The 24,262-nt window shown below is 46.7% G+C and overlaps 1 protein-coding gene across 4 annotated transcripts in view; it reads right to left on the bottom strand.

Moving 5' to 3' along the window:
* Nucleotides 1-10,445: 10,445 nt before the first annotated feature.
* The window catches only part of LOC8036583 (gamma-tubulin complex component 4), a 105,065-nt gene continuing 91,248 nt past the window's right edge, over nt 10,446-24,262 (bottom strand). For all 4 annotated transcript variants that reach the window (XM_029992795.3, XM_029992796.3, XM_029992797.3 and 1 more), the window contains exons 12-15: nt 14,945-15,128; nt 12,877-13,011; nt 11,735-11,851; nt 10,446-10,667 (exon numbers count right to left, since the gene is read on the bottom strand). In XM_029992795.3, the coding sequence (XP_029848655.2) occupies nt 10,515-10,667; nt 11,735-11,851; nt 12,877-13,011; nt 14,945-15,128 (589 nt within the window). In that variant the 3' untranslated portion in view covers nt 10,446-10,514. The remainder of the gene's footprint in view (nt 10,668-11,734; nt 11,852-12,876; nt 13,012-14,944; nt 15,129-24,262) is intronic.

Raw genomic sequence — 24,262 nt, 5'->3', positions numbered from 1 at the left:
TGTGACGAAGCATCCGCGTTGCTGTGCTTTTTGTTCTATTTCTAAGGCTTGTCCGCTTTGACCTTGATCGCCCTCACAGGCTTCCGTGACGAAGCATCCGCGTTGCTGTGCTTTTTGTTGTGTTCTATTTCTGCTCAGGCTTGTCCGCTTTGACCTTGATCGCCCTCGCAGGCTTCCGTGACAAAGCATTCGCGTTGCTGTGCTTTTTGTTGTGTTCTATTTCTGAGGCTTGTCTGCCTTGACCTTGATCGCCCTCGCATGCTTCCGTGACGAAGTATCCGCGTTGTGCTTTTTGTTGTGTTCTATTTCTGAGGCTTGTCCGCTTTGACCTTGATCGCCCTCGCATGCTTCCGTGACGAAGTATCCGCGGTGTTGTGCTTTTTGTTGTGTTCTATTTCTGAGACTTGTCCGCTTTGACCTTGATTGCCCTCGCATGCTTCCGTGACGAAGTATCCGCGTTGCTGTGCTTTTTGTTGTGTTCTATTTCTGAGGCTTGTCTGCTTTGACCTTGATCGCCCTCGCATGCTTCCGTGACGAAGTATCTGCGTTGTGCTTTTTGTTGTGTTCTATTTCTGAGGCTTGTCCGCTTTGACCTTGATCGCCCTCGCATGCTTCCGTGACGAAGCATTCGCGTTGCTGTGCTTTTTGTTGTGTTCTATTCTGAGGCTTGTCCGCTTTGACCTTGATCGCCCTCGCATGCTTTCGTGACGAAGCATTCGCGTTGCTGTGCTTTTTGTTGTGTTCTATTTCTGAGGCTTGTCTGCTTTGACCTTGATCGCCCTCTCATGCTTTCGTGACGAAGTATCCGCGTTGTTGTGCTTTTTGTTGTGTTCTATTTCTGAGGCTTGTCCGTTTTGACCTTGATCGCCCTCGCATGCTTCCGTGACGAAGCATTCGCGTTGCTGTGTTTTTTGTTGTGTTCTATTTCTGAGGCTTGTCCGCTTTGACCTTGATCGCCCTCGCATGCTTTCGTGACGAAGCATTCGCGTTGCTGTGCTTTTTGTTGTGTTCTATTTCTGAGGCTTGTCCGCTTTGACCTTGATCGCCCTCGCATGCTTCCGTGACGAAATATTTGCGTTGCTGTGCTTTTTGTTGTGTTCTATTTCTGAGGCTTGTCTGCTTTGACCTTGATCGCCCTCGCATGCTTCCGTGACGAAGCATTCGCGTTGCTGTGCTTTTTGTTATGTTCTATTTCTGAGGCTTGTCCGCTTTGACCTTGATCGCCCTCACATGCTTTCGTGACGAAGCATTCGCGTTGCTGTGCTTTTTGTTGTGTTCTATTTCTGAGGCTTGTCTGCTTTGACCTTGATCACCCTCGCATGCTTTCGTGACGAAGCATTCGCGTTGCTGTGCTTTTTGTTGTGTTCTATTTCTGAGGCTTGTGTGCTTTGACCTTGATCGCCCTCGCATGCTTCCGTGACGAAGTATCCGCGTTGTTGTGCTTTTTGTTGTGTTCTATTTCTGAGGCTTGTCCGCTTTGACCTTGATCGCCCTCGCATGCTTCCGTGACGAAGCCTTCGCGTTGCTGTGCTTTTTGTTGTGTTCTGTTTCTGAGGCTTGTCCGCTTTGACCTTGATCGCCCTCGCATGCTTCCGTGACGAAGCCTTCGCGTTGCTGTGCTTTTTGTTGTGTTCTATTTCTGAGGCTTGTCCGCTTTGACCTTGATCGCCCTCGCATGCTTCCGTGACGAAGCATTCGCGTTGCTGTGCTTTTTGTTGTGTTCTTTTTCTGAGGCTTGTCCGCTTTGACCTTGATCGCCCTCGCATGCTTTCGTGATGAAGTATCCGCGTTGTTGTGCTTTTTGTTGTGTTCTATTTCTGAGGCTTGTCCGTTTTGACCTTGATCGCCCTCGCATGCTTCCGTGACGAAGCATTTGCGTTGCTGTGCTTTTTGTTGTGTTCTATTTCTGAGGCTTGTCTGCTTTGACCTTGATCGCCCTCGCATGCTTCCGTGACGAAGCATTCGCGTTGCTGTGCTTTTTTTTGTGTTCTATTTCTGAGGCTTGTCCGCTTTGACCTTGATCGCCCTCGCATGCTTCCGTGACGAAGCATTCGCGTTGCTGTGCTTTTTGTTGTGTTCTATTTCTGAGGCTTGTCTGCTGTGACCTTGATCGCCCTCGCATGCTTCCGTGACGAAGTATCCGCGTTGTTGTGCTTTTTGTTGTGTTCTATTTCTGAGGCTTGTCCGCTTTGACCTTGATCGCCCTTGCATGCTTCCGTGACGAAGCATTCGCGTTGCTGTGCTTTTTGTTGTGTTCTATTTCTGAGGCTTGTCCACTTTGACCTTGATCGCCCTCGCATGCTTTCGTGACGAAATATCCGCGTTGCTGTGCTTTTTGTTGTGTTCTATTTCTGAGGCTTGTCTGCTTTGAGCACGATCGCCCTTGCATGCTTCCGTGACGAAGCATTCGCGTTGCTGTGCTTTTTGTTGTGTTCTATTTCTGAGGCTTGTCCGCTTTGACCTTGATCACCCTCGCATGCTTTCGTGACGAAGCATTCGCGTTGCTGTGCTTTTTGTTGTGTTCTATTTCTGAGGCTTGTCTGCTTTGACCTTGATCGCCCTCGCATGCTTCCGTGACGAAGTATCCGAGTTGTTGTGCTTTTTGTTGTGTTCTACTTCTGAGGCTTGTCCGCTTTGACCTTGATCGCCCTCGCATGCTTCCGTGACGAAGCATTCGCGTTGCTGTGCTTTTTGTTGTGTTCTATTTCTGAGGCTTGTCTGCTTTGACCTTGATCGCCCTCGCATGCTTCCGTGACGAAGTATCCGCATTTTTGTGCTTTTTGTTGTGTTCTATTTCTGAGGCTTGTCCGCTTTGACCTTGATCGCCCTCGCATGCTTTCGTGATGAAGTATCCGCGTTGTTGTGCTTTTTGTTGTGTTCTATTTCTGAGGCTTGTCCGTTTTGACCTTGATCGCCCTCGCATGCTTTCGTGACGAAGCATTCGCGTTGCTGTGCTTTTTGTTGTGTTCTATTTCTGAGGCTTGTCTGCTTTGACCTTGATCGCCCTCGCATGCTTCCGTGACGAAGTATCCGAGTTGTTGTGCTTTTTGTTGTGTTCTTTTTCTGAGGCTTGTCCGCTTTGACCTTGATCGCCCTCGCATGCTTCCGTGACGAAGCATTCGCGTTGCTGTGCTTTTTGTTGTGTTCTATTTCTGAGGCTTGTCCGCTTTGACCTTGATCGCCCTCGCATGCTTTCGTGACGAAATATTTGCGTTGCTGTGCTTTTTGTTGTGTTCGATTTCTGAGGCTTGTCTGCTTTGACCTTGATCGCCCTCGCATGCTTCCGTGACTAAGCATTCGCGTTGCTGTGCTTTTTGTTGTGTTCTATTTCTGCTCAGGCTTGTCCGCTTTGACCTTGATCGCCCTTGCAGGCTTCCGTGACGAAGTATCCGCGTTGCTGTGCTTTTTGTTGTGTTCTATTTCTGAGGCTTGTCTGCTTTGACCTTGATTGCCCTCGCATGCTTTCGTGACGAAGTATCCGCGTTTCTGTGCTTTTTGTTGTGTTCTATTTCTGAGGCTTGTCCGCTTTGACCTTGATTGCCCTCGCAGGCCTCCGTGACGAAGCATCTGCGTTGCTGTGCTCTTCTTTGTTTCAATTACTTCTGAGGTGTGTGCTTGACTTACGTATTGATGTGACCATCTTTCGGACACAACGCCACCACTTTTTTGTGTAATAGGACAGTAATGCTTTCGCCTTAAAAGAGAAAACCTCCTGGTAAGAGGGGACTGCGAAAAAATTAGAGATCTCGCATTAGTAAAATCATATTTTCAGAAATCACAATAGGATACGGTAACAGACCTCCACGGTTGCAACCTCGGGCAGTGGAGAAAAGCTCACCGCAAAACCGGCAGATGCGGAGAAAAGCTCAGCGGCTTTTGAGCTGATGCAAAGAACAGCTCATATTTTTTTATTCTTTTTCTTAGCTTAGCGGATTGTGCGTCACATGTGACAATTTAACACAATTAGAATTTGTCATTTATTTAAATAACTGTCCTCTTTTTGTAATATTCTTGAAGTTCATTGGGCATAATTACACTCCCCAGAAATTAGCAATTCCCTATTCTGTATATTAATGACTCCGCAAGTATAAAATCAGAATATGGCACACCCGTAAAAAAGACAATTTACAGCTTGACAGTGCGCCGTCGTAGCTTTGTCAAGTAAAGAGGTATCTTTTTTGCGAATATGTAGAGGTGTGTGAACAATTCGTAGCAGCTTGGGCGAGTTGGTTGCTAATTTTTACACACGCTACAGCACACTATAGCAAATAACACTCACTCCTTTCACACGAAAAATAAAGGAAAATTCAAACAAACAGTGCGGTTTGTTTGAATTTTGCTTTATTTTTCGTGTGAAAGGAGTGAGTGTTAATTGCTATAGTGCACTGTAGTGTGTGTAAAAATAAGAACAATATCAGCTCTAAAGACTGTATGGGGCACGATAGGTAAGTAGGTGTTTGTTGATGTAATCAGAGTCGGTTAATTTTAATTAATAAAACATTAGTTGAGAGAACAGCTTCGTCCTGTCGTGTTTGTCTTCCCTCTGTCTTCGTCGTTTGAGTGGTTTTCATCATGTATAACGATTACCAACTCGCCCAATTCGCTACCTTACAGAAGACTAGTTCTTATATAGGTCATGAGTAACAACGGTGACAGTGTGCACTCTGAAAATGGGGGTGTCTAGCTGTAGAAGTGCGCTATCACACAAAGGCAATGTATGGAAACACCAGCATGAACGGCTAGAAAACGTGCATGTCTGTGGAAGGAAGAAACCTCGATATCCCACCGACAGTCCTCTCCTGTTTTCAAAGGTTAACAAAAGCTTCAAAGATAATTTCATGCACCACTTGCATGTGCACTTTTGGCATTTGCAGTTTTGCTTTTAAGGTTTTAGGCAGAGATCATTAAGCTTTTAAACATTTTCCTGTTCTTCAAGTCCATAAAGTTTTCAGTTAGGCTTTCACTGACTGGAGAGTATACTACAGAAAAAAACTCTCGCCATTATTAATTTGGAAGCAATATGCACAATAAGCTTAATAAATATTACAAAAAAGGAACTTTTTTTTTACAAAGCGAACGAATTTCAATGATAATAAATTGATATATGTTACACATAATCCAACAGCCTCCATATAAAAAGAAAAAAATCAATGAGCTTTTCTTTTCATGCACTCAATGGGCGGTGAGCTTTTCTTTGCATGCGCTCAATGCCCAGCGAGCTTTTCTTCGCATCCGCCAATTTTGTGGTGAGCTTTTCTCCGGGATCCTGCAACCTCTTGCTCAATGAGTAAACAAATATAACGTAGACGACTTCATTTTCGCGAGGGTCTAATTTCCGCAAAATTGGGGACTCCAAAAAAATATGGTGAAAATATGATCCCGCAGTAACGGATACATAGCACACCACTCCCAACAGCAATATTTTGTGCCTCCAAAATATTTACGGAACCCAGACTTTTCAAAATCTGCGAATGAGCTTGTGTCAGACTCTCGATTGACGGCCGAGGAGTCCTTCCCAGTTTCAGCATTGCGTCGATACAATAGAGCACAGCAAAAACCTACAGGTCCCCTAAACAATAATCCACATACTAAGCACTGATCGGTCAATCGTTATGCACCAGTGGGTGGATCGGACCTTCTAAAACACTTTATAAAGGGCAGTTCCACAAAAGGCTTTTTCACTTCCAGTAAGTCGCATTCCACCATGTTGACAAACAGTGTCCACCATTCTCTCCATTGGTTTGGATGCAGATGGTTAGTTATTGGCAGCGGCATACAAACTTGTTTTTGAGTGAGGCGGGGTGCAAACCAGAACCCCCCTCCCCCCAGGGCCGGGGGGCGGTGCCCTTGGTATCCCTTGGGCGCCGCCAGTCATTGTTCGCCCTGCCCAGTGGCGGCTGTTTCATGGGGGGGGGGGGCAAAGCACATACCTCGCCCCCCCACTCAACTGGGGGGGCAAGCGCACCCCTCGCCCCCCCCCCTTTCCTGGTTGGTACGCCCATGGTTATTGGCATAGTTTTTGGCGCCAGTGAAATACACAAGCATGGCGAGCGGCTGTCCACGACGGAAGTCGGTATGTACGAATGGGGTGCTTATTTAGGGGCAGAGAAAGCAATGCCTACTCCGCTTTTTTGCTTTCGGAGTCACCCTGGTGGCATCTATACGGCCATCTTGGCCATCGACGGTTCGATTGCTCGATCGCTGGCTCGTCTTAAGTTTGAATAAATGCATGCTGTGCGGATATTCGAAATTTCGAATGGTAGTTTCGAATAATACACTATTCAATATTTGCTTTGAGAAGAACTGCACTAATCGCGTTTTTCGAAGTGTTGATTGCTACGGGTGAGCCCGTTGAGCGCGCTTTTTACCAAGCACTGGTGCACTGCGGAGAAGCAATGCTTGCGGAAACGAGCTCTGGTTGGTTGGTTGGTTGGTTGATTTGGTGTTTATGGCGCAAAAGCTACTAAGGCCATAGAGCGTCCAAAAAGAGACTATTGCTGGAAAAGGTTTCGAGAGAAAAAAGAGGCTTTAGTAGCCAGTGATTAGATAAAAGATGGTGATGGGGTACCAAAAGGTAAAAGGGTGATGGGCATGATCTGTAGGTTAAGAAAGCTAAAATCGGTGTAGAAGGCCGATACTATCTAAAAATTTGAAAACATTGGTATCTGTCACAAGAGAATCATCACTTAAGAGCAGAGCTGGGTGTAGTGGGACTTGTTCTTGATACAGTTGCGAAAAATACAAAAGCCGTTCTTCATGATAAGCAGGACATTCAACTAGAATATGAAGAATGCTTAAGGCAATGTCACACTGCTCACAAGTGGGGGCATCTTCCCCACAAAGGAGGTAGCCATGAGTCAGATGAGTGTGCCCAATCCCGAGCCGGCAAAGGACAACCTCAAAAAAGCGTTCCTGGTGGCGTGCACTCTGCCATTCGCTCGAATGAGGTTTGATCATGTGCAACTTGTTGCCGGTTTCTTGGTCCCATTCAGCTTGCCATTTGCACTTAACGTGATGCCTGAGAAGGCCTTTGTAGTCTGCATAAGGAATGCTGTGGAGGTCAACTGTTCGTTTTACACAAGTACTTGCTGCGCGATCTGCTGCCTCATTGCCCGGAATGCCCACGTGGCTGGGAATCCAGCAAAATACAATTTCGTATCCTTGTCTTGAGGCAGCAACAACCTTATTTCGCAGTTCAAGGAGCAGGAAGTGCTTGAGGGGTGTTAGTGAAGACAGTGCATGCAATGCACTGAGGGGGTCGGTGTATACGATGGAGCGAGAGCTTTTTATCAAGAAGCAGACCATAGAGCTCTGCTGTAAAAATGGAAGCAGAGGAGTTGATTCGCCTAACAAGTTGAACTGTTGGGCCAATCATGGAACACCCAGCAGCAGATTCCGTCTTTGTACCATCTGTGTAGAAGCTTACATATTCGGAATACTGACTTTGCAGTGCAAAAAATTCCTGAGGAAACACACCATTAGGAGTATCAGGTTTCTTGTACCTCGTGAGTGAAAGGTCACACTTAATGACAGGGTGCTCCCAAGGTGCTCCGCAACAGTAGACTGCACTACCGGGGGCCTCCAATCGAGTCCCATGTTCTCACTGGCACTTTTCAATCTCAAAGAAGGGAGGCACAATTGTGGCTTTGTTTTGAAACACCCTTTCAGAGCGCATGTCTTCCACAGCCATTCGCGCAGGGTGATCAGAGATGGACCTGGCTCTCAGGGAATACATAAAGCCCACTGAAAATCTTCTCTTCTCAAGAGACAGCTCGTTGGGCTCTGCATACAGACTTGGCACAGGAGACGTGCGAAAGGCACTCGTCGCCAATCGCAACCCAAGATGATGGATAGGGTCGAGCATTTTTAGACTGGAAGGCCTAGCTGAACCATAAACAATACTGCCATAGTCCAGTCGTGATCGCACTATTGAGCGATATATCCTCAAAAGGCACGTCCGGTCAGAACCCCAGGATCGGTGGGACAGGACTTTAAGAATGCAAGTGATTTGTGAGCTTTTAATCTTAGATGCTTAATATGAGCACCAAAGGTTAGTTTGCTGTCAAATGTAAGACCCAGAAACTCGTGCTCAGGCTTCACAGAAACTGTGGCATTGTTTAGTGCAAGAACAGGTTCTGGAAGTAGTCCGCATTTCCGAGAAAAGCACACACAAACTGTTTTATCTGAGGAAAACTTAAACCCATTTTGATTGGCCCAGATTGATAGCTTATTGATGGTCAGCTGAATTCGTCGCTCACACAGTGACAGATTGCAAGACGACACAGAGATCTGAAGGTCGTCTACATAGAGTGAATATTGCACCGATGGGGGAATAGCCAATGCGAGGGAGTTCATTTTGACAATAAACAAAGTGACACTAAGAACGCCTCCCTGAGGAACGCCATTTTCCTGGACAAACACTCTAGATAAAGCTGTTCCTATCTGAACACGAAAGGTGCGCCCGCTGAGGTAGCTCTCAATGGTACGAAGCATTCGACCACGGATACCCATATCATACAAGTCCCTCAGTGTACCAAAACGCCAGGCTGTATCGTAGGCTTTTTTGAGGTCGAAAAATACAGATAGGCAATGTTGTCGATGAAAGAAGGCCTCACCTACGACTGTCTCCAGCCGTACTAAATGGTCAAGAGTGGACCGAGACGAACGATACAAGGAAATACATCAATCTTCTATTAATTATTCGTTCAAGAGTCTTTCCAAAGCAGCTAGTCAAAGTGATAGGCCTATAACTAGCCGCACAGGATGGATCCTTACCGCGCTTGAGTATGGGTATGATTGTTGCCATTCTCCAGTCCAATGGAAAGTAGCCCTCAAACCAAATACGATTAAAAAGGTATAAAACAATATTAAGTGTGGAAGGATGGAGACGTTGAAGCATATAATAATGAATACCATCTGGACCAGGAGCCGATGACTTAGAGTTTTGGAGCACTATGTTCAGTTCGCGTAAGGTAAAGGGGGCATTATAAGCTTCGCGTTCACCACCGGATATTTTCAGTGCCATACTTTCAGCTTTCCTTTTATGTTGCAGAAAAGCAGGCGAGTAATGCTGCAAGCTGGAAATAAATTCAAAATGCTTGCCAAGGATGTTGCCCTGCTCTTCAAGATTGCTTGGACATTTTCCATTCGTGGAAAGAAGTGGCATGATATGAGCCATTTACTTTATGAATCCTGTCCCATACTTCCTTGGAAGAAGTACTACTATTGATAGAGGACGCATATTTTTGTCAGCTCTCGCGTTTCGCTTTCCGACGAATGTACCTAGCACGGGCTTTCATTTTTCGGAAAGATATCAGGTTATCCCGAGTTGGATAACGTCTTAGAACACTCCAAGCGTTGTTTTGCTGTTTGCGACCCTCTTTACAGTCTTCATCCCACCATGGCTTCGGTTGTCTAGGGAGCTGTCCAGATGACCGAGGGATTGAGAGTGACGCTGCAGTGAGAATATGGAAAGAAAGACCAATAGAAAGATCGATGCACGTAGATGACAAGGATGGAGGGCTAAAATATGTAGGATGGCCAGTATTAAAAATGCATAATGACTGTGAAAATAATATGGATTCGATTATCTTTCCACGTGTATCTGTATGATCACTTCCCCAGAGGGTACTATGTGCGTTAAAATCACCGAGTAAAAGAAAGGGCTCTGGAAGCTGGTTTAAGAGAGTCGAGATCTTGCAGAAGCGAGCTCTGGAAGTGTTCCTTTTCTGCATTACATCGGTGCTTGGTAATAAGAGCACTCAATGGGGTTAACCCGCCGCGATAAACACTACTACTTGTTAGAGCTGAGCTAGTGGATCATATTCTTGGGTGGTGCCAGCTGATTGCAATTGCGTGCTTGGAAGAAAAGCATACATTCAAAGCGGGATGGTGCACGCGTTCCGGCTGTATCGGAAGATAAATGGAAACTGTGAATGGTGTATTAAAGTTCATTCATTTCACTTCATTTTATGTCAAATCAGTTGTTTATTTGCCATTCCAGGACATCAGAGCTTCTGAGGCTACAGTTCATAAATATATATTGATTAATCTTAGTTTATAAATGAACAAGTGGAACAGCATTCAAGAGTTTAGCTGGGTTTTTGTCTAAGCATGATGCAATGGTAGTGAAAGGCGTGAAAAAACTATTCGATATTCGAATAGAAAATATTCGGCTAAAACCACTATTCGCTTTGAACTCAATCCACACTTTGCACAGGACTAATATGTATGCAATGCGAAAAAATAGAGCACCAGCCGATGATGCTCTGTTACATACCAGACTACTCTCGCTGATGCGGTCAATTGCGACGCAAAATAACTTGATCAAGCTGAAAAACACTGCCTCCATGCACAGAAAGACACAGAGCGAAAGTTCATTATCATGGCGTCCGGCACGATTTCGAGCCGAAAGTATGTCGCCAGAGTGTGTTTGAGTCGAGAAAGAGATCTGAGAATGATTTATTGACTCGACGAATCTCGACCACGTCGGGTACGTCGAAACAAACGGACGCTCACGAGGAGGCTCGTGCCCTCAGGCTGACGCAGCCCGAGCAGACGCGTCCGTGGTCCAGCCGCACCAGCAGCTGAGGGAGCTGCGAGTCCGACAGGTGATCCCGAAGTCCCGACAGGATGGTCGTCAGCAGCTTCTGCTGCACCTCAAAGTCCTGCGACGGCAGCAAGGGGAGAATTTGCGTCGTGCATAGGTTTGGACCGCGGGAGATCGGTCAACCCCGACAGGCGTCTACGGTACTTCGTTTCAATCCGACGGAATCAATGAGGCGGCGTCGAGTGCGTCGTCACGCTGCTCTTTGTCTTTGCGCGTTACCAATCGCACCCAGAAAAGCACACCGGATCCCAGTGCATTCACTGTGCACGAGTGGTTTAACTGGCAATAGCAGACAAAGAGCGGTGTGACGATGCACTTTTGGCACTGCTCATTGACTGCGGTCAGACTTAGCGTGAAACAGAGTAGGGCGAGTATGCCGTAGACAAGAAATGTAGCTAGTGCGGTACCCGCCAGCCAGGGGTCCTTAATGTGCATTGAGCGGTCTGCAATACGCCACTGCACACCAGTCCGACGCTCATGTGGACCGAAATGGGCCCGGCCGGGGATTGAGCCCACGATTCCGGAGTTCTTCGGCGCGAGCTTACTCTCTGCATAAGTTTTGTGACCATAGAGGCGTTTACAGCAGCCATTGAGCAATAACACCAGGGACTTCCGCAACCCCAAGAAGATGACGCAAAGCACGACGCAATAGCCTGCACGGACACCCACCTTTCTGCGGGTGATAATCGAGAGAAAAAAGGCGGGTGGATGAATCTTCAAGATTCTCCCACCCATCTTTTTGAAAGAATGTTTTAATATTGCGAACACGTGATGAACACCACCGATCGGTATACAGCAATCAATCGAACGGTCGTAGGCAGAATTGCAAACTATGAGAAAAGGTGGCTTTTCATTGCCTTTTTTTATCGGCACACTCATTAATCGTGTGGTGTCATGTCACCCGGCATCAAGAGACATGGTTGCGTGACACTGTGTCGCGAAACACTACGATCATTGGACACGGAGGTCGTGCGACACCGTGATTTTGCACCCTAAATCGCACGATACCATGAACATGGAACCTGAGTTTTGCTCCTGTTAGAGTGGAGTTTCGCATTAAAAATAAAAGGGTCACAAAGCAGATTCAGGTAGTCTACATACACTGCCATGTTGAGACATACTCACCTTAGCCACAGACTCAAACTGAGAAAACTGCCTCTGGGTGAAAGGGCAGTTGGTCCGTGGGAACAGCTGACACAGAGACTGGCACAAGCCCAAGATCCTACGTAGGCATTCGTGAGCCTGTGCAACAAAAAAAAAAGGGGGACACATTATTTACCCTTTGACGGTCTTGTCGTACATGTACGGAAGCGATTAGACGGGTAGTTTGTAATATATTTCCAAAACTGGCAAAGGACCAAATTCTAAAATTACTTTTTTCGCTTTTAAAAAATAACTTTTTATTTCTAACTTTGCTTGTTTGTTGTGTGGCTTCTATACTATTAATAACCGTGGAGTATGCATTTTATTTTTTTGAAAACTGAGTATTTTGCTATATTTTTAACATAGACAGTTTAATTTACGAAACAATAACAAATTTGTCTTATTTTTTAAGATATACTTTGTTTTCCCTTCAGGGAAAGGAAATAAAAAAAAATTATAGCCAAAATATCTCTGAAAAGCTACTTTTACATCACCAATAACACATACAAATTTTTTAGACCAAATTCGTGAGGATCGAATTTGGGACTGGATCGTTTGGCGTGGGATGACCCAGAACACTAAAGGCCTGTTCACACACTTGCAACCGAGTGCGACCGAGAGAGACAAGACCCTGTTGAAGCCTCCTAATACTTTCTTAGGATGAGAGAACACACTGGCACACTGGTGCCATCTATGCTGTGACCCTGGAACTGCATTTCTGCGATTTCCGAGGTAAAATGTGCGTAATACCTACGAGGAAGGCTCATTTATAACGTTGACGAAAGTTTTTCGAGTCAAGAGAAGGATAATGCGCACAAGAAATAGAAAATATTCCGGACCACCAAGTTTACACTGCTACCCAATAGATGGCGCCAGTGTTTCCTCTCGTAAGAGATATTAAGAGGTTCCAAGGCGCTCGGTTCTAAGAGGTCGCAAGAGTGTGAATGGGCCTTAAGAGCTGGCTCTAAAATGCTAAGCATTTAGAAACTGTTATCGAGTGCAGGAAGCATACGCTATAGGTGGAGCTTCTACCACAAATCTTTTGTTGCAACAGACTAAAGCAGAGTAGGCAAAACTTGTACTGCAGATCTGCAGAGAGAACAAGGACTGTTCCACGGTCTCACGGGATTGATCACAATGAGGCTGTTGAACAGCAGGGAGGCCAGGAAGCTGTGGTGGGCGTGCTGGATGGCCTCGAAGTCGCGCGTCTGCCCTATTTGCTGCAACAGCCGCACGAGCTGGATCTCTATCACATCCACCTGGAAACGACCGGACATGTCACTGCACCACTAGGGGCAGTCCCTAGATGTTTCATCCACAGACACTTTACGTTAGGTCAAAAATCAGCGTCCTCCACAACATAACACATCAAGATCTAGAGATGCTGATGTTTAATGTGGTGAAACATTTAGCAGTGTTGATGTTTCATCTGGTGAAGCCACGAAGTGCCAGAAGAGTTCATAGCTTGTGGCACTTGCCTGTACAGAGGCATATTTTATTAACATTGCCTCACTCATGCATAGTACACTGTAGCTAGTTGCAGAGCAAGAAAGTGGTCCCCTTTCCCTCCTAGCACCTTTGATATGTCCAAATTACTGTTATTATTACTGCAAAGATTTGTTTGTTCATTTGTTTTTCTTATTTACTTTGCCACGTTATATATTTGTTTCAGGGCATTCTTTTCAAAACTGACCCGTCAAATCTGACCCTGAATCCACGGAGGTCTCTGCCATGATACTTCCATTTTACCTTAGAAGTGCAAAGCAAAGGCTACCTGTAAAGTGATGAACGCTATGTGCATTACAAAGGCATGAAAAAGGCTATGCATGCAATGGAGATTATATGTACAAAAAATAATGAAATGAAAATGGCAGAGCAAGTAAATTCTTGGGATGGCATCATATTTATAGATTTGCATTCAGCAAGACATGCCTTGTGCAATGATGCTATTCTTGTTGCTTTTTGCGATATATTTTTAATCAACTATCGTAGAATACCGCACATCTGCCCATTACACACTAAGTGCCAATTCCCAAATTTGTAAGATCTGACAAAACATGCACAGTACATTTTGTGGGATCTTGCTACCAACACAGGTACCGATAGAGGAACCAAAGGGTTGTCTCAACAGCGGCGGCGATCTCAAAGGAGCCGTCCAACAGCCCGCGGTCCCCACATCTCCGCGGCAATATAGACAAACGTTTAGGGCTACATTACCGTGGGTCGGTTCGATTAATTACCTCTGTCGGTGCCAATAATCGTCTACCTTGTCTTACTCTCTCGAATATAGCGGAAGAGAAGACACATACTTACCAGAGTAAGGACAGAGTTCAAGAACATTTATTATAACCCTTTTTGAAATGAACAACAATGCTCCCATCCAAAATGCTCCCTGCGCCGGCGAGGTAAGAAAAGGTCCTTACTTGGCCAGATGCGGGGTTCCGGAGAGCCAAGACCGAGGAAACATCGGAGAAGTCGCCGACATACGTCCTATCTCTTTCGCGGTCACCCGGACGAGTCCCTTTCCCCAAAGCGGGAAAACAAGAGGCGAAACCTCCTCGCCTGTCAGAAATGATCCGCATCCGAGCGGGGGAACGGAAAGGGGTCGCCCGGGAGAGAGTGAGAGGAAGGCCCCCCAAGCCAGGCGGCCCTCCGCCTCACGAACAGGTCGGAGCTCACGGCGAAGGAGGCCGAGCGTTCCGACCCGCGGCCGTTATCATAGCCGTCAGGGAAGGGAGACCAGAGGAATCCCCATAATTTATATGTAAAATTGATGACCGGACAAGCACCCATCCCCCGCTTTTTTGCGATTATCTCCAAAGTTTGAGTGGGCGCTTGCACGGCATTTTACGGTAGTTCTTGAAAGATATAGCTTCCCATTTTGTGCAACTTGGTCACAATATAAATAAATTAGGCTTAATATAGCATCACCGCACAAAGGTTGTCTCGGTGAATGCAAATCCAGAAAAATTTCCTGATACATTGGGAAGAATTTTACGCTAACGAACCGCAAGGAGGACCCAATTAAAATTGAATTTATTGATAAGTCAGGATCTAGCGCAGCTATATGCAAACTAGTTTCATATATGGAAGTGCCACCGAGAAATATATTAGCAAACCAAATTTAAGCGCAATAGATGAATAAACAAAAAGAAACGCCTGAACAGCTAACTGTAGAGCTCAGCTACTCACCTGCAGATAGTACTGCAGGCAGTCCAGCAGGTGTGCCATGTGCGAGCGGAGGTGCATCATGTGGTCCATCAGGGGACATGCAGCGCCCCTGCTTCGTCCCAGCTTGCCCTGAAGCAGCCAGCAATCCTGAAGCGCGGTCTGGCCTCGCTGCACCCCAATCAGCAGACGGAACAGGCGCGAGTACCTGCACACAGCACGCCAACATCACTTCGTTTCACCGCAGAGAGTTGTGCCCCATGCGGTTTATCGGCCCACTGTGCATCGCAGGAATCCGCAACCTTGCGCGGATGTGTCGCTAGCAGTTGGAATAGAATACAAAATTGAGAATGGGACATTACCAGTTGGGATAGGATGCGAAAGTAAAAACAAATTTTAAGTCTATTGTTTCCCCGATGCATACAGTTGTCTTTTGTTTGGACAGCCATAGAGTGGACTGGCATTGCGAGGTGGCGGCGCGGTTCCAGTTGTACTCTTTTGCTCCGTTTGTCCACTTTCCCTCTTACAAGAGAGAAGGTGTCTCCTGGCAAGCTCCCAATGACGCGCCACAGGAGAGGAGGGGATCGAGTGACCGTGCAGGGGACAACATATGAGACTAGGGTGACCACCCGTCCCGCAAATCGCGGGACTGTCCCACATTGAGGGCTCGTGTCCCGCGAGAAATTCCCTATCTTCTAAATGTCCCGCATTTCAGACTGTCTTAAAATTCCCTCTGCAACTCATGGTGCTGCCCAACAACGGGGCTTGGAGAAGCGCGGGGGTCGCTGGGAATTGTATGAATCGCAATCGTACGCCATTTTCTATCCAAGCATAGCGGGAAGCGACCGTCGTTCTTGCAGGAGAACCGACGCGCATGCACCGTTGTGCCTCTCAAATTGGTGGCAAAATATTGTGAGAGAAAATTGCTTGCCAAAATAAATTTTAAATATAAAGTGCTTTAATTATTTTTATATCGTTGTGTTAATGAAAAAGTGTAACTAAATGTTTTTTTTTGTTTTAAAAAGCCTGCAACTCACAGCGGTCGAAAAAGAGAATATAATGTTAAAAATGTGCGTAGGACCAGGCTGAATACCCGAAAGAGATTTACTGCCTCTTAATTTCATTTGATGCACTGGGTTCTGCTGCAGTTGATTTTTAAACTTTCAACTTCGACACATTTAATAACATGAAGATATATCCCCGAGAGTGAAAATGATTTTAGAGTAGTTATCGCAATGCAATTCGCGGGTGTATAAACAGCGCAAGATATTAAATGTGCAGTGATGGAAGTGCCATTTGACCTTATGGAGCAGGCCTTGTAGCAGGCAAAATGTTGTTTTGGAGCAGGTAGTGGCGCTTTTGGAGCGGGGTCCGGCATATGTTGGCATATTACTTGAAAATGAAATAATGCTGCATAGCTACATAAAACCCATCTCTATTATTGGAACACATCGCCTGTCGCCTTTTTAAGACAGGATATATAAAATTCAACAAAGTAAACTCACAAAAAAAAATTTTTTTTTTTAAATAAAGTTTATCTGCTCGTCAGATAAAAAAATACAATTAAATATGTCACACTGAGTTCTGACGGTACAGGAAATTTAGTTTTGTCAGCCTGCACTTCTTTTAAGGTGCAGGCTGATAAAACTAAATGGAATGTGTGGAATGTTTTAGTTTAGATTAGAGTTGTCTTTCGGGCAGCAGCTTCCAATATTGCGGTATCTGATATTCGCTTATAAAATTCCGATTCATTTTCGATGCGCTGGCGAAGTCACGATCGGATCACGGCGAGTTAACCCGTTGAGTGCGCTCCTTGGCATGCACCAACGCGCTGCAGAGAAGCGACACCCGCGGAGCAGACACCGCAGTCGCGCGAGTCGCGCAGTGCTTTGTGCTCCGAAAAGGACGGTGAGGCTTTACCAGCACTACATCCAGAGTTTGGTGCAACTCAACTATACATCGCTTCAGCTTCGGTGCGAGCGCAGCCGAAGCTACAAGCGCGCGCATGGAGCCCGTAACGGTGCCTACACTGCACGAGCCCACGGGCGAGTCAGGAATGCACAGAGCATTGGGCTCGCGCTAGCTTTGACTTCGCTGGTAGCTAGCACACGGGAACAGGGCGGGCTAACATCGAAATCATCCACAAACTCGCTGCTCAGTGGGATGGCTCTTCTCTTAGCCCCTGCGGCTTTGGTCTCAGATGTTGCTAACGTTGTTCCTTTCAGTGATGATGATGATAATGCGCCCTCTCAATTTCGGTTTGCGAAACAGTTGCGACGCGGAAAATACCGCGGTACCGCCACGCGCTCTGAAGCGGGTTTCACATGCAGCGATTTTGGCCCTAGAGCGGCGCGATTTCTGCCGTCGCGGCGCTCGTGCCGCTGAATTGCTGGTGCTGGCTAGAGCGCCGCGACGGCAGAAATCGCGCCGCTCTAGGGCCAAAACCGCTGCATGTGAACTAGGCTTGATACGACTTCAGTTTTTATTTTTTATTGCTACATCTCATCTCCGCGCAGGCATGGCGCAATTCTTCGGTAAAATGGCAATTTGGCGCTACATGTAGCAGGATCGCATCCTTGGCGCAATTTGGCGCAATTGGCGCAGCACTTCCATCACTGAATGTGTTAACAGAGCTTCGATTCGTGTTGTGTGTGCTCGTAAATTCCTCCCCCCACCTCCAACCCCCCCCCACCGGTTCCGTGTGTCCCGCATTTCGCTAGCACAGGGGTTCTCAAACTTTTTTTGTCTCGCGGAACCCCAGGAAGCCTCAAAGACTGCCGCGGAACCCTCCCCGACCTCCATATTTGCCGACCGAGAAGCAACAGATGCACAATTGTAGGCAATTTTGCTTGTGTCGCTTCCCATATATCCCCACCATATCAATCGCAATGTCAGTACAAAGTGAGATGAAGGTGCTTTGCATGGTCCTGCTGCACAGCCTGCGGCGTAGGGGGGGGGGGGGGGGGGGGGGGGGGGGGAGGGAGGGAGGGAGGGAGGAGAGGAGGGTGAGGGGAGGGGGTTGCAATTTGGGTGTTCACGGAACCCATGAGACCAGCTCGTGGAACCCGTGTTCCCCGGAACCCAATTTGAGAACCCTTGCGCTAGCAGAAAGGTGGTCACCCCCATATGTGACAATGCAAAACAGAGACACAGCGACGACGCCGTTTGCGCAAAGCCGCCGACACCCATGAGGAAAGATTGGAAGGCTATGAAATATTGGTATATATTTGTTTTCTTTCTGCTGTGTGCTGCTGTGTGGAAACACATGGAAACATATGGAAAAGCAAATAACCTTTAATATAATATCCACAAACAAGCAAAGGTGATACTTATATTTATTCGCACTCAGAAACGGGAGCTGGTAACAGCAGAGAACTGTAGGTTCATTTCAGAGGTCTGCAACACCAAAGAGGTAACAAGAAAAAGACTGGGTGTAGCCGCAGATATACTATAATACTGTTCAGCACCAGAGAGTCGGAAGAGTGCCTTGGTCGGCGTAGAGTTCAGCCGCTGGCCATCCGACTTGATGAGAAGGCAGGCGGATCGCTGTTCGAAGTCCACGGGTGCGATCGGCGTCCTGCAAGGTAGCTCGCTTGCGTCGATGTGGCAGAAGGCACGTGGTTCTGTTAAGAAAAAATCGTCTTGATTTGAGAAGCGTGTTCTGCCTCTCCTACTCTAAAAGACAATTTTTCAGTGATGTGATTGGCCTAAGCCATTTCGGAGCACCTTTTGGAGAAGCCAAAACAGTGTTTTGGAGCAGCAAAAGTGGATTTTGGAGCAGCCAAAACTGTGTTTTGGAGCAGCAAAAGTGGCTTCTGGAGCAGCCAAAACTATGTTTTGGAGCAGCAAAACTGGCTTTTGGAGCAGCCAAAACTGTGTTTTGGAGCAGCAAAAGTGGCTTTTGGAGCAGATATTCTTAGAAATATAAAAAATATTTGTTTTAAGTGCTAGACAAACGAAGGGCACTTTGTGTTGTGTTGTGGTTGAACTCACTGTTTGTGTTTTTACTGCTGAGACATCCCACTAGTGTACAGTGTTGTAGGCATTGCCGAGCAATTCCGAAAAGAATGCTTGCCACCGTTTTACTGGTTCCCGACGTGCCAGAATTTCGTCAAAAGTAAGCAAACGTAAAACAATGGATTGCAAGCGTCCCGGCTGATGCCTCTGTCGTGCAGTCATGTTCAAATGCACGTGGGGGCAACTTTAGCAGGCTTGCAGTGGCACGTGTTTCGTCACGCCAGCGGAGACAACAGCTGTTCAATCGAAACCAAAATTATGCCACTCCGCTCCGTCGCCAACTGGTTCCCAAAATAGTATGCAATACGTAACTGTCCAGCATTCGACAAAAAAAACCAAAAAACAATCCAGCGGCGCGTGCTTGCGAGGCCGGCAGGCGTGGTACAAGCTAAAGACAGAGAAAGAAAGAACATGAGCGCATGCATCGATGCATGAGATCACGAGCCAGGGTCAATCGTTTCTTAGAGCGCTTTGTGGAACGACAGAACTCGAGCCAAACAAGGGCGGTAAACAGGTTCAGCGTGCGAACATTGCCTTCTTGCGCTTAGCTCACTTCTCTTCTCCAACTTTCGTTTGCGGCAGATTCTTCACGTACCGGGGTCCTTCTCAAAACATAGGCCACCGAGAGTATCCTAGGTAATCAATATTTCGACAAGCAGTCTTTGAGCTAAATCGGGATGTTTGTAGTATAGTATGATTTAAACGAGGACAGGAATGCCGAAGAACAAGTTTAAAAAGCGCCATATCAACAGCGATGTGAGGACGGCAACATCCGACGTCGCGCGACCACGGTGTCCAGCTGGGTCCAGCTGCAATCCAGCTGGACTGCCTCATTTCCAGTTACATAATCCAGCTGGAAGTGGACTGATTTCCGCCTGGGGCGCGAGCGTTTCATCTCACAAAAGTGTCAGAGTGTCCGCACACGCTCGCGTCTATCGTTGAAAAAATGTTAAAAAGACGCGAGATGAGATTTTCGAGACGACGAGGGCGCAAGATGCGAGACGGCGGCAAATACCATGCAAGAGCGGATGGACGATTGATGCAGGGTACTTTGTGTCAGGCGGCCGCTTGCGCCACCTAGCTCACGCATGCTGAATTACGGTTCTCAGTTTAGTTTCGGTTTTGAAAGGCGACCAAAACCAGTCCTTTGGCGCAGGCATGGTGCAGATTACCCATATTTTGGAAAAATGTAGCCGGATGTAGGCAGGGTTAGCCCCTTGGCACAGTTTCGCGCAATTGGCGCAGCCATCACATCACTGATTTTTGCAAGTTCAGTAATTCTGTAATTTTGCAAGGTGCCAGTTTCGGAATTATATCGTGGGCGCAAATTTTCGTGATCATTGTAATAACCCGAGAGATGCCTCGACCCCCAAAAGATAACCAGCCCCTATTTCTGAGAGGATTTGCTAGTTTTCAGAAACATAGAAAGATAGCCCACTTCTAGTAATTGCAGGGCCCTGGCCAGTGGTGACCTCGGCAGAAATGTTGTTACTTAGCCACGTCGGGAGGCAAGCGAACATTACTGATTGGGAAGCAGTCTTTGGTACACTGCCCCTCCCTGCAATCGCAAGTTTCGCAGGTCACAGAATCGAAAATTAGCATTTTTTTCAACTTTCTTCGATTGCAAACCAAAAGTTAGCCCGCTTCGTATTTTCACCCGATTTGCATTCCCTTTTACGTGGGCTAGCTCTCGAACATTACAGTACTTTAAAATCGCGGAATTAGCAAAAGTTGGGTCTTCATGAAAGTTGAGTCGTTTAAACTTTGCAGACGAAAAAAGCTACGGCTCCTGTGACCCAATGCGAGCAGGAAAAGCCAACCACGTGTCCTCCGGTGCCGTATTGCTGCAGGGTTATGAGACCGTCCCCCTCCTAAATCGGAAGCGCTCAGCGCACCCTCGTGGGGTGTATCCTTTGCTCGTGGGGTGTATCCCGCTTGCAAATCTGGAGCTGATGGAGTTCTTGCCATGCAGTCGGAGCAGCTCCAACTGATCTGTGATTTGTGGTGGAGTGCGGAGAGCAATCGGGAGAAGTTCGCCGCGCAGCGATGGAAGACCGGCTCCTGTGGGCGAAGCTTGATTTGTAGAGTTACTCGCAGCTGTATAGTTCCGACTTTTTTACGCTTCCATTCCTGTAGAAGCCATAAAAGCTATTCCAACAAATTCTTCAGTGGTACTTCACGCAAGAAAATTGCGATTATAATCAAATGAAAGTGGCATTGCTACAGGTGTACGCTCGAAAGTAAGTGAGGCAATGATTTGGTACTAACTGCCGACGAATGCCAAAGTTTCTGTTAAACGTTGCGACTGAGAAAAATTAAGTTTTCATGGCATACCTAGTGTGCTTCGTTACTAGAAAGTTTTAGCAGACTGTATTTGCGCTCCAATAATAACACCCGGCAACAATACGATGCCGGTCGTTATCAGAGTTTTTGAAACACTTTTGTAAAACTCCCTATCGGGGAGTTTATAGACCGTTTCAATAACCATCAGGGACGCCAACGCATTTGCGCAAGCATCGTATCGTAGCTATAGCAAGCCAGGTGCACGTCACACCCGGTAGTGACTGAAAGAGCCAGGTGTGGCCAGAGGCTCCAGCGAGCGAGGCCCTGGTTTTGCGATGCTCAGCTGCTGAGTCAGGGTCGTAATTGGTGGTGACCTTTCACATCAAGTTCAGCTGCGTCGCTGCTTCCTCGTCAACCAAGCTCTTTGACAGTCTTGTCCCTGCAAGGACAAATAGAAAGAGCAAACTGCACCCCTTAACACACAAAGGTCGGAACACAAAAGCGCAAATATGTCCTAAATTCGCTCACAAACTCGTCAACAGAGTCACCCTACGTCCTTCCCAAAGAGGGGTAAAGACACGTTAGTTGCAATTCCGCGTTCCCAACATGGAGTCGGTGTTTGAACGAAGGACTACACTTAATATAACATCGACGGACATGCAGAAATAGTAAAACGGCACTGGGCATAGCCCGAGCCCAGCCCGGGCCGACTTACTTCAAACAAAACAATAAGGCAGTTCCCTAAAACGTTCAGCCTTTCCACTCTCGTGAAGAAGGAAGGCCAGCGGAGCTGTACTCGATACACTGTGTGGTTCTTTTTCATCGTCGTCCGTTTTTCGCGCTTTTTCCTACGATGAATTCCCACCAACGCACCCAACTATCCATTCTTCTATGATAGCGGGAAAGGTTGCTGCCACCTACGAGCGGCGGCGGAAACCATTCTGGTTGTGTGCTTGCCGCTGTCACTTATAGATGGCTTATAGGTGGTCAATTATAACGCATCTGACGCTACTTGCGAGACAAACGCTAACACATCGAGGGGGTTTAAATTGCTCGTGTCACTAAAAAGTTGCATTTTGTCTTTCGGTGGTTCGGCTTGTACGAATTACTGGAGAAAGGGATTTGGACTGCCTCAACATTCACAACTATGACTGAAAAATAAACCGGAGCAACTATACTTTTCAATAACGTTTCACGTGGCATGATTATTTCAGCTCGTTTTAATATCTTGTACGTACATTTTGCCAAACACGACAGTAGCTCAAAGTTGAATGCAATGAACGTTCGCTGTTTACGTAATACGTTTTGTGCACCCCATAGTGCCATGGTTCTCAAATGGGGGTCTGCAAAGGTGTTCTAAGGTTCCGCGAAGCCCTGCCTAATCAGTCAAGCCCGGCAATAAAAGTTGTCTTTTCTCATTTCAAGAAGAAATTTTCAAGTTTCTGGACGAGTTTTCTTGGGTGTATGTCAAAAAGAGAGGTTTACTTCAAGCTAGCCCTTAGTTATATCCATTTATTAAATCATTATTATATTTAAGCTATTCCTTGCCCCTCCCCTCACCGTGAACAGGGTCCTCCATCTCCGCTGATCCACAAGGGGTCCGCAAAACATTGATGGTTGAGAACCACTGTTATAGAGTACGAGGAGAAAACTCAGCTATCTAGAGGCAAAAGTAATTTAGGTAGGTTTCAAGAATAGAAGGTTCGAGTAATTTAATTGCTTGAAAATTAATCAAATCATTGACCTAAATATGCGAAGAGAAAGGCCAGACTACATTTAAAACATTGCTCTAAATAAGTTTAAAAAAATAATCTAATCTGGTGAATTCAGCACACAAGTTTAAACAACGGAAGGGTAACAATCTCAAGATAGTTCCACTTACCGACTTGCCAGCGTAGATCCCAAGGTAATTCAGATGGGCGGCTTCGAGGAATGGAGAAGGCTCAGTACTGACGGGTTCATCAGATGATTCTGCCAAAGACGATGGCATCTGCCGATTCACCGGTTCGCAAATGCTGGGAGTTGCACATCCCGGTGTTGTTGGTGCAAAGGGTGTAGATTCCAAATTAACCCTTTTTTGAGAAGTAGGCAAGCACCGCGTTTGACTGGTGCTTAAAGGGGCCCTGCAAGGACTTTTTACTGTTTTTTAATTTGCACCGAACCTGAGCGCACTGAACGTAGTAACTTAGTGAAACATTTCTTTTCGCGAAATTCGCTTTATTTTAAAAGTTATAGGCAATTTCGAATTACAAAAACAAGCAAAAAATAACCTCCTTCATGAAGTCGTAGGTCCTGGCTTGAGTGGCCGTGAACTAGAGGAGGAATAGTGAGCTCATTGAGCGCTCACGGCCGCCGCACTCCGTGTCGACGGCGCAAGAGGGCGCCACTAAAGCATGTTCTGGATAGGCTGTATGCAGCGGGCAGCCAAAGCGGCTTTAATTGCATTTGCTGCGTGATTAAACACTAATTCAGCATGACACTTCATTGGCCACGAACGAGCAAACACGGGGTAAAGATCAGTTCAGAATGGGAGCCACTTCGCACTGCCATACCGCGAAACGGCCAAACCGCAAGACAAAGCCTCTCGCCGAAGGCCTTCGGAACGCTCGGAGCCGGTCGGATCCTCCTGTCCATACGACTGAAGCGCCACCGCGTACATCCGGGATTTTTCCGTGTCGGCGCCTTATCCCACTACTCCTTTCTAGTATGCGCCGCCTTTTCTACCGCTTGGCGGCAGGCATGTCGACGGGTCATTTCTTGTTTCCGTACTTTATAAACCGCATTTCTTTCTTTTTTTTTATCTATAATAGTGAACGAAAACTACTTTCATAAATAATTGAAACGGTTCGCGCCACTTATATTTTGTATTTCAACCAAAAAGAAGTTTTCAGTGGCTCTGACCAGTAGTAAGCCCAGGACCAAAGACGTCAAATTTTGCGCGCTTTCGGTACCGCGGGTCGCCCTCGTCGGTGGAGAAGGTTTCCGTGTCGTCCGGTTAAAATATGGCGCACTGATATTTAGCTACTCTTTCCGTGCCCGCTG

This window comes from Ixodes scapularis, unplaced genomic scaffold (genome assembly GCF_016920785.2).
Source record: "Ixodes scapularis isolate PalLabHiFi unplaced genomic scaffold, ASM1692078v2 PGA_scaffold11__112_contigs__length_91849675, whole genome shotgun sequence".
NCBI lineage: Eukaryota > Metazoa > Arthropoda > Arachnida > Ixodida > Ixodidae > Ixodes > Ixodes scapularis.
The sequence above is the reverse complement of the archived record's forward strand: the minus strand, read 5'-3'. Positions and strand labels throughout refer to the sequence as shown.